The sequence below is a fragment of the Pantherophis guttatus genome, chromosome 5, assembly GCF_059756535.1.
Source record: "Pantherophis guttatus breed Tessera chromosome 5, ASM5975653v1, whole genome shotgun sequence".
NCBI lineage: Eukaryota > Metazoa > Chordata > Lepidosauria > Squamata > Colubridae > Pantherophis > Pantherophis guttatus.
In genome coordinates, this window is record NC_142067.1 from 3,784,544 (window position 1) to 3,795,000 (window position 10,457).

Here is a 10,457-nt window from a genome sequence, read left to right on the forward strand (position 1 = left end):
TGGTGGTAAGACGAGGAGTACCTGTACACAGTTTTCAAAATTGGATAAATAGATGAAAAAATAAACCCAGGGCAGGTCCATAGAGCAGGGATCTCCAAATCTGGCCACTTTTAAGACTTGTGGACTTCAACTCCCAGAATGCTGACTGGGGAATTCTGGGAGTTGAAGTCCACAAGTCTTCAATTTGCCAATTTTGGAGAGCCCTGGTCTAGATAGATGGAGACTAGGGTGAAGAAACGAATCCTCCTCACATTCCGACTTTAAAACTTGTGGACTTCAACTTCCAGAATTTAAGACTTGTGAATTTCAACTCCCAGAATTCCTAAGGCGGCCATGCCGGCTGGGGAATTCTGGGAGTTGAAGTCCACAAGTCTTAAAAGTTGTCAAATTTGAAGAACCCCTAGTTAGGGGAACATCTCTGTGTCTCTTCACCATTCCTCTCCAACTTCCTTTGTTGAATTCATCTTCCAGGCCGCACAGATGGATGACCTACCGATGGAGAACCCTCCTACCCATGTCAAGAAATCCAAGTTCAAAAAAACGAAGAAATGTTTGAACAAATTCTGTAAATACGAAAACTTCGTTTCTTGCCTGGTTGGCTTATATTCCTGCCAGTGGCAAGACCAGAACCGCAAAAGGATTAAACCAGGACTCTGGTGTTGCCATAAGGTACAATGATATTTTCCTCTCTCCTCAACAGACAGCTGGATTTAACGGACAGCTGGATTTAACAGACAGCTGGATTTAACGGACAATTGGATTTAACAGACAGCTGGATTTAATGGACAGCTGGATTTAACGGACAGCTGGATTTAACGGACAGCTGGATTTAACGGACAGCTGGATTTAACGGACAGCTGGATTTAACAGACAGCTGGATTTAAAGCAGGGGTCTCCAACCTCCAAGCTTTGCTGGCTGAGGAACTCTGGGAGTTGAAGTCCACAAGTCTTAAAGTTGCCAAGGTTGGAGACCCCTGATTTAAAAGATACTCTTTCCACCTAGAATGGTCCATTAAATTGAGCTTTTAATAAATTTGATTTTATTCCTCTTCTGCTTAGTGCTATAAATGGGCATTTTGTTTGCTTTTTTTCTTTTTATGAAGGTAGGCTGAAGCAAGGGGGAGCAACCCTTGAAAACTAAAGATAAGCCTAAATTTCCAGGGGTAGCCTCCACATTTCAGGTAGCACAAATATTCCGATTAAAGTCTAGATGTGATGCTGTGTGGGAGAGATCTTGGAATCTTAGTGGAAAACCAGCTAAATATGAGCTAGTCGTGTGCAGCGGCAGCCAAAAAAGCCAACGCAATCCTAAACTGCAATAACAGAGGGATACAATCAAGATCAAGGGAGGTACTAATACCACTCTGTAAAGCCTTAGTAAGACTACACCTAGAGTCCTGCATCCAGCTTTGGTCACCACACTGTAAAAAAGGATGTTGAGACTCTAGAAAGAGTGCAGAGAAGAGCAACCAAGAGGATGAGGGGACTGGAGGCTAAAACATACGATGAACGGTTGCAGGAACTGGGCTTGGCTAGTCTAGTGAAGAGAAGGACCAGGGGAGACAGGAGAGCATCTTCCAATATTTGGGGGGCTGACACAGAGAGGAGGAAGGGGGTCAAGCTATTTTGCAAAGCCCCCGAAAGCCAGACAAGGAAGAATGGATGGAAACTGACCAAGGAGAGATTCAACCTGGAAATAAGGAGGAATTTTCTGACAGTGAGAACAATCAACCCATGGAACAGAAGTTGCCTTCAGAAGTTGTGGGAGCTTCATCCCTGGAAGCTTTCAAGGAGAGACTGGAGTGCCATCGGTCAGAAATGGTGTAGGGTCTCCTGCTTGGGTGGGGGGGGGTTGGACTAGATGACCTCCAAGGTCCCTTCCAACTCTGTTAATCTAAACATCCTTTTTTTTTTTCCTTAATAGGGAGAATGCATGTATTTTTCCCTCTTGGTTCTGACGTTCAGCTTTTCCTTTGTCTTTCTCTACATGTGGGGAGAAGCCAGAAATGACTACAACAGCTTTGATTGGTAAGTGTCCAAGCAAGCCTCTTATTCCTAGTACAGGAAGTCCTCGACTGACAACAGTTCATTTAGTGACCGTTTCAAAGTTACAACGGCAATGAAAAAAAAAGGGACGCGTGAGTCCGTTTTTCACAGTTACGACTTTTGCAGTCGTCACGCGATCGAAAACCAGATGCTGGGCCAACGGGTTCCTACTTACGACCGTTGCTGTTTCCCAAGGTCACGGGATTCCCTTTTGCGACCTTCTGACCAGCAAAGTCAACAGGGAAGCAAGGTCATTAAGGAGAAACTTCCTGACAGTGAGAAAAATTAACCAGTGGAACAGCTTGCCACCAGAAGTTGTGGGCGCTCCATCCCTGGAGGTTTTTAAGCAGAGAGTGGACAACCATTTTTTTGGAGTGGCATAGAGTTTCCTGCTTGAGCAGTGGAGGGTTAGACTAGAGGACCTCTTAAGGTCCCTTCCAATCCTGTTATTCTGCTTGGGAAGGAGAAACGAAGTCTTTTGCTACTGAACGACGAATTCTTTTATCTAAATCTCGCCGTTCCTTGTCATCCTTTTAGGTACAGCTTCATAAATTTAGGCTACTGGTTTCACTGGTCGACTTTCCTGCTGTTTCTGGCAGTCTTCGTCTTCTCCTACCTTTTCTTCTTGATCGTAAGTCCAGGCCTTTCCTTTAAAATAAAAGACTTCCCCGAAAGACAGTGAGGTGGACGTCGGGGCCAAAATTTAAATTCGAAAGCGTGGGTGGGGTGATCGTGTGAAAGATCTCAGGTGGGAAGGCTCAGGGGCACAGACTGGTATTCGAAAGGCAGATGGGAAAGACACGTGAAGGTGCCATTAAACTGATTCATTGCTAAAAATCAGTGGCCCCCCGACCTTTTGAGCACCGGTGACCGGTTCCGTGGAGAGAGGTTTTTCCGTGGACCGGAGGGAACGTGGTTTAGTGTGGATGGGGCTTCGCTTGTTTGTGTGGCCCGGTTTCTGGCATGCCGTGGCCCGGTGCAGGTCCACAGACCGGGGGGTTGGGAATAGTGGTGGGTTCACCAGTTGTAACAACTGATTCACTTTGCGCGCCCTCCTGTGGCGGGTAGGCCCGTTTTTCGCCCTCCCCAGGCTCCAGAGGCTTTCCTGGAGTCTCCAGGAGGGCGAAAACAGCCTCTCCTGGGCTCTGGAGGCTGGAAACAGGCCCGTTTCCAGACTTCCGGTAGGCCCATTTTCTGTCCTCCCCAGGCTCCAGAGGCTTTCCTGGAGTTTCCAGGAGGGCAAAAACAGCCTCTCCTGGGCTCCGGAGGCCGGAAACAAGCCCATTTCCGGACTTCCAGTAGGCCTGTTTTTCGTCCTCCCAGAGCCTCCATGCGTGCCCTGAACTTACCTGGCATCCAAAATGGGCCGCGTGGAGACTCCTGGGAGGGGCGGGGAGGGGCACGGTCAGTCAGTCCTTGGAACAACCGGTTTGGTGAACCAGATTAAAATTAACATCCGGTTCGCCTGAACTGGTGTGAACCGGCTGAATCCCACTCCTGGTTGGGGACCCCTGGCTAAAAGCCATTGCACAGGGATCTTAGTTGGGAAGTTTTAGCAATAAATCAGTTCATGGTCAGCACCTGGTTAGAGTTAGAGTTAGAGAAGAGCCAATGGCACTCAAGGTGGGATTGGACTTAGTTGACTTGTGACTATGTAGGGATTCTAGGCTGATCCCTTTTTTGACTCCATCCCACGTTCTGACCTCCCTTCTCCTACATCCTCACCTTCAACCTGGAGATGTTTCCCAGCTCAAGAAATTTCGACATTTCTTTCACAATCCAGTTGGAATGACGCTATCTCCTTGAGGCTCTGGTGATAGGTTTCCAGGTGAAGAAAATGTGACAGAGTTAGTGGGATCACTGCTTCTACTTTTGGGGTGTCCAGGGGAGTGACAGGGTGTCAATGAATGAATGAATGGGTGGGTGGGTGGATGGATGGATGGATGGATGGATGGGTGGATGGATGGATGGATGGATGGATGGATGGATGGATGGATGAGTGGGTGGATGGATGGATGGATGGATGGATGGATGGATGGATGGATGAATGGATGGATGGATGGATGGATGGATGGATGAATGAATGGGTGGATGGATGGATGGATGGATGGATGGATGGATGGATGAATGAATGAATGAATGAATGAATGAATGAATGAATGGGTGGATGGATGGATGGATGGATGGATGGATGGATGGATGGATGAATGGATGGATGGATGGATGGATGGATGGATGGATGGATGGATGGATGAGTGGATGGATGGATGGATGGATGGGTGGATGGATGAATGGATGGATGGATGGATGAATGAGTGGGTGGATGGATGGATGGATGGATGGATGGATGGATAGATGGATGAATGGATGAATGAGTGGATGGATGGATGGATGGATGGATGGATGGATGGATGGGTGGATGGATGAATGAGTGGATGGATGGATGGATGGATGGATGGATGAGTGGGTGGATGGATGGATGGATGGATGGATGGATGAAACCAGTGACTATGGGATGGGAGATGGGATGGAAGTCCTATTTTAAAACACGTGTTGACAAAAACTAGGAATTGTATCTCGATTTTTTTCACATAGCTCCAAATGTGGGATCCTCGGTGCTCTCTGAGCTTCTTTGTTTCCTTGCAGACCCTGATGATGTTACCTAGTTGGGTAATGAAACGTCTGCAAGAAAATAACCAAGCTCAGAGAGCCCTCCTCCTCCTCCTCCAATCCCACCTCCTTCAAGCACTGATGATGTTACCTAGTTGGGTCATGAAACGTCTGCAAGAAAACAACCAGGCTCAGAGGGCACCAAGGACCCCACAGCTCAATCCTGAGTTACAAACATTCTCTTAAATCAGTACAGATAATCCTTGACCTACAACCATTCATTTAGTGATGGTTCAAATACACAATGGAGCCCAAAAGACTGACTTATGACCGGTTTTTACACTTACGACCATTGTAGCATCCCCCATGGTCACGCCATCAAAGTTCCGGCACTTGGCAAATGACTCATATTTATGACGGTTGCATTGTCGCTGGGGTTACGTCCTCAACTTTTGCAACCTTCTGTCAAGCAAAGTCAACGAGGGAGTCAGATCCACTCAACGACCGTGTTACTTGCTTAACAACTGCAGTGATTCGCTTAGCAACCGCGGCAGGAAAAGCGATAAAATGAGTCAAAACTCACTTAACAACGGTCTCACTTAACAACATTTTGGGTTTTGCTCAATCGTGGTTGTAATTCGGGGACTACCTGTATCTGATAGCAACGGAATTTATATCTGCCAACACATGGTATGAACTTCTGAAATCGCTGGTTGAATGCTTCTTATGTCACATTGAGTTATGAGAGCTGAGGATGGCTAGGGAAAAATTAATACCTATGTTTATTTATTCATAATATTAATAATCAATAAATGAGTAACATTGATTTATTAAATTTAGTACCCTGTTTCCTCCAAAATAAGACATCCCCTGATAATAAGCCCAATTGGTCTTTTGAGCACATGACAATAAGGCCAAGCATGTATTTTAGGGTTTAAAAAATATATAAGACAGGGTCTTATTTTTGGGGGAAACACGGTAATACATACATTTCCTCTTCCCCTACCATCCGTCGGCTACAACTAAGCATGTGCCCTTCTTTTACAGTTTATATCAGTTTTACTACTGTTTGAAAGTCAAGAGTTGGAACTCCACTGGTGCCACAAGGTAAATCCATTTGACTTCCTTCCCAATGGCCAATCTCCTGTTCTATCCCCGTACCACGCACACACCCAACCAGCCAGCCGAGGGTTAAATAAACTCTTCAAACACTCAACGTCAGTGATAAGGAACTTGGCAGCAACTCCGTGACTGCCTGCCAAGAGCTTTTACTCTGATAACACAGACAAAAATACACACAGTTTGAATGAAATCCACGGCAAATAGATGTTGTGTCCGAAGGTGCAAGTGCCTCGCCAGAGATTAGCTTTGTCCGTCACAGAGTCCGAATGGCCACCACACTCCCTTTTATAGCCTGTGGGGTGTGGTCCAGTGACTCAGCTTAATCTCTAGCACGCCTCCTTTTCTGCTGCTCACGCTTGTCTCTCCGACGCTGGCGTGGGTCCAACCACAATGTTTCTTCGTCACTATCCGAAACACCTGGCTCCTGCCCAATCTCTTCTCCTTCGGGAGACACCTGAGGCATTGCCAGAGAGGAGGGTCCTGGAGAGGAAGGCCTGGCCGTCTCCTCTCCTTCATGTTCAGAGCCTTCTTCCTCCGATAAGATAGGCTCGGAGGATGGAGCCACAACATCTCCTTCCAGTTTGGGAAAAACAGTCCTGGGAAATGAAATTCAATGTAGAAAAAAAAAAAGAAGAAGTAAGTTCTAGGGCACTAGAACTCCCCATCTCCTGGTGATTGGTCCAAAGTCACCCAGCTGGCTTTCATGCCTAAGACTGGACTAGAACTCCCCATCTCCTGGGGATTGGTCCAAAGTCACCCCACTGTTTTCATGGCTTAGGTGGCACTAGAATTCACTGACTCCTGGTGACTGGTCCAAATTCCCCCACTCAGCTTTCATGCCTAAGGTGGGACTAGAACTCACCGTGTCCTGTTTCTAGGCCAGCACCTTAACTAACTAAACCAATCTCTATAATTGTTAACATACGTATGCCTGAAATGACCTACAGAAATGGAAATTGTTTTGTTTTTTTAATTTAATTTAATTTAATTGGGAAACAATCGCTGATACACAAAAAGAAATTCAGACATTTCTTCAGGATGTCTGAAGAAATTCAGACATCCGGTGTCAATTCCTTTTGACACAGGAATGGGGGGAGTCGGAGAAAGCGGTTTTGTGTCGTGGTTAAGGCATCAGGCTCAGAAACTGGGAGACCGTGAGTTCTAGTTCTACCTTCAGTTTGAAGCCAGCTGGGTGACTTTGAGCCAGTCCCTTTCTCTCCGCCCCATGATGGAGACAATGGCAAACCACCTCCGAAAATCTTGTCAAGAAAATCGCAGGGACTCATCCAGGGAGCTTCCAGGAGTCCAAACTGACTTAAAAGATACATATACAAGGAGTCCACGTTGCATTTATTCTTCCCTTCAGGCCCTTCTATCCCCCAAAAAGTAAATTTCACACCAAAAGTAGTGAGGTGTTCTTCGAAGGACTTTAGATCAGGGCGCTTTAAGACTTGTGGACTTCAAGTCCCAGAATTCCTCAGCCAGCCATGCATGGATTTGACTGGAAGCGTCGCGGAGAGACAGTCGGGGAAATAGCGGGCTCTGACAAGCTCTGCGAAAACCCGGATGATAAGCTACTGCCAAGGGGTCTTCAGACCGGAACCATTTCATAGGGATGGGGAAGAAGGAGAGGCACCTCGGAAGACCAAGAGGAACAGGCAAGTTCCTCGAAGGTTAGAGGAAACTCTCTCTGACTCGGCAGCGGGGGCGGCAGCCATTGCAGCCGCCAAGAAGCTGGGGCAACCAGACCAAGTATTGAGCAGGAGCGGTGAGTGACTGTCAACTCATAGGCAAAAAAAAAAAAAAAAAAAGGGAGACCCCTTCTTTAGATGGCCTTGAGAATAATTGATCTGGAGGTCTTGGTCTTTGCTGAAATCTCATCAATGATGCCACTTAAATCAATAAATAATCTCTTCCTTGATCTCTTTAGCACGTGGTCCTTTTCACCCTATCCCTCTCCTTCACTGGCTTAGCAGTTATCACAATGTTTTGGACCCGTCAATGGCACACGTTCTACTTGTCATTTCAGGTAAGAAGGGATTATTTTAATTAATAATAATAATAATAATAATAATAATAATAATAATAATAATAATAATAAAAAAAAGAAGAAGAAGAAGAAGAAGAAGAAGAAGAAGAAGAAGAAGAAGAAGAAGAAGAAGAAGAAGAAGAAGAAGAAGAAGAAGAAGAAGAAGAAGAAGAAGAAAAAATCACAAAGTACCAGGACTTACAAATTGAAGTTGAGCGACTGTGGAAAAAGAAATCGTGTGTTGTCCCGATTGTAATTGGAGCCCTTGGAGCAATACCCAAAGGGCTACCCTGCTATTTAGAAATTCTAAATTTGCCGGACTCGAACATTTTGACTCTACAAAAAACCACCTTACTCGGAACAGCTTACATCCTCCAACGATACCTTAACAGTTCCTAGGTCCTTGGTTAGGACTCGAGCTGCTGAGCTATTAACCAGCCTCAAAGGCTGTGAATCTCACTAAAGATTAACCAATAATAATAATAATAATAATAGTTTGGTGTAACTTATTTTCTAACAAGCCCATGAACAGAGGGATAGGATCAAGATTGACATGAAGTGTTAGGACCGCTTTATAAAGCCTTCGTAACACCACACTGGGAATCCTGCATCCAGTTTTGGTCCTTCCTTTCCTTTCTTCTTTTCTTCTTCCTCCTCTTCCCCCTCTTCTTCTTCTCCCCCATCCCGTCTTCTCCCCCTCTTCCTCCTCCTCCTCCTCCTCCTCCTCCTCCTCCTCACAGGTGACAGCTCCTTTTCTTCACGTGGTTGCCATATTCACCATGGTGCTCTTGGCTTGGCCGGTGTCTCTGCATTTCTTCCGGGTACGTGATAAAGGTAGTGTATCTCCAGCTAATAACCATTCGGGCCCCACGTAAGAGTCTTTAGCGTTGGAAATGGATCTCCTGTCTCAGCCCTTCAAGCTGATTCCTAAACGTGAGGCACCTGCTCAGGTTTGTTTTGGTGCTCGTTAGTAAAAGAAGGCCAAGTTTCCTCTGACTGAGGAAAACCTCTGCTACCAAGTCCTCTCTTTCTGTCAGCGATTTATTTCTGGCAGAAATGAAACCTCCCTTGATGAAAGGCTAAACACGTACCAAAATTGGTTGCAGGAATTGGGTATGTCTAGTTTAATGAAGAGAAGGATTTGGGGTGACATGAGAGCAGTCTTCCAGTATTTGAGGGGCTGCCATAGGGAAGAGGAGGGGGTCAACCTATTCTCCAAAGCCCCTGAGGGCAGGAGAAGAAACAATTGACAGAAACTCATCAAGGAGAGAAGCAACCTGGAATTAAGGAGAAACTTCCCAACAGTGAGGACAATTAACCAGTGGAAAAGCTTGCCACCAGAAGTTGTGGCTCTCCATCACTGGAGGTTTTGAAGAAGAGATTGGATAACCATTTGTCTGAAGTGGTATATGGTTTCCTGCTTGAGCAGGGAGTTGGACTAGAAGACCTCCAAGGTCCCTTCCAATTCTGGTATTCCGTTAATATGTGGAGAGGTCCCAATTTTAAATACGGCCACTAGGTTCTGCTATTGTTACAATTCATGGTCTGATCCAGCAACTTGATGCCTCCTCTCTTCTTCAGTCCTACAGGTGTTGATTCTTACTCCTTACCTGGTTGTCCTTATCTACCTTATCTTCGTTCCCCTGGGCATGTACTCCCCCTGCATCCGGGAGAAGGGGACTCTGGGTCCCAAGCCAGCCCTGATTGGTCACAGAGGAGCCCCCATGGTAGGTGGAACCAGAAGTAACCCCGTAGCCAAAAGAAGGGCTATCAAAGCAACCCTCCCAAAGTAGGTTCCCTCAAGATTTGTTGAAACTAGAACTTCAATATTGATTGAGCCCTTCGATGTGGTGGCAAGAATTGTATATTTTGGTCCATGTATGAATGAAGAACCCAGTTGGGCAGGGGTCTCCAAACCTGGCCACTTAAAGACTTGTGGACTTCAAGTCCCAGAATTCCTCAGCCAGCCATGCATGGCTGGCTGAGGAATTCTGGGAGTTGAAGGCCACAAGTCTTAAAGTGGAGGAATTCTGGGAGTTGAAAGCCACAAGTCTTAAAGGGGATGAATTCTGGGAGGTGAAGGCCACAAGTCTTAAAGGGGAGGAATTCTGGGAGTTGAAGCCCACAAGTCTTAAAGTGGATGAATTCTGGGAGTTGAAGGCCACAAGTCTTAAGGTGGAGGAATTCTGGGAGTTGAAGCCCACAAGTCTTAAAGGGGAGGAATTCTGGGAGTTGAAGCCCACAAGTCTTAAAGTGGATGAATTCTGGGAGTTGAAGTCCCCAAGTCTTAAAGGGGAGGAATTCTGGGAGTTGAAGCCCACAAGTCTTAAAGGGGAGGAATTCTGGGAGTTGAAGTCCACAAGTCTTAAGGTGGAGGAATTCTGGGAGTTGAAGGCCACAAGTCTTAAAGTGGAGGAATTCTGGAAGTTGAAATCGACAAATCTTAAAGTGGAGGAATTCTGGGAGTTGAAGGCCACAAGTCTTAAAGTGGAGGAATTCTGGGAGTTGAAGTCCACAACTCTTAAGGTGGAGGAATTCTGGAAGTTGAAGGCCACAAGACTTAAAGTGGAGGAATTCTGGAAGTTGAAATCCACAAATCTTAAAGTGGAGGAATTCTGGGAGTTGAAGTCCCCAAGTCTCAAAGTGGGGG

The 10,457-nt window shown here is 46.1% G+C and overlaps 1 protein-coding gene across 1 annotated transcript in view; it reads left to right on the plus strand.

Moving 5' to 3' along the window:
* The first annotated feature begins 475 nt into the window (after positions 1-475).
* Positions 476-10,457, plus strand: part of LOC117671257 (glycerophosphodiester phosphodiesterase 6) — a 23,375-nt gene continuing 13,393 nt past the window's right edge. The window contains exons 1-7 of the mRNA XM_087895740.1: positions 476-669; positions 1,925-2,028; positions 2,584-2,677; positions 5,704-5,763; positions 7,709-7,807; positions 8,548-8,641; positions 9,389-9,534. Coding sequence (XP_087751866.1) covers positions 481-669; positions 1,925-2,028; positions 2,584-2,677; positions 5,704-5,763; positions 7,709-7,807; positions 8,548-8,641; positions 9,389-9,534 — 786 coding nt within the window. The 5' untranslated portion in view covers positions 476-480. The remainder of the gene's footprint in view (positions 670-1,924; positions 2,029-2,583; positions 2,678-5,703; positions 5,764-7,708; positions 7,808-8,547; positions 8,642-9,388; positions 9,535-10,457) is intronic.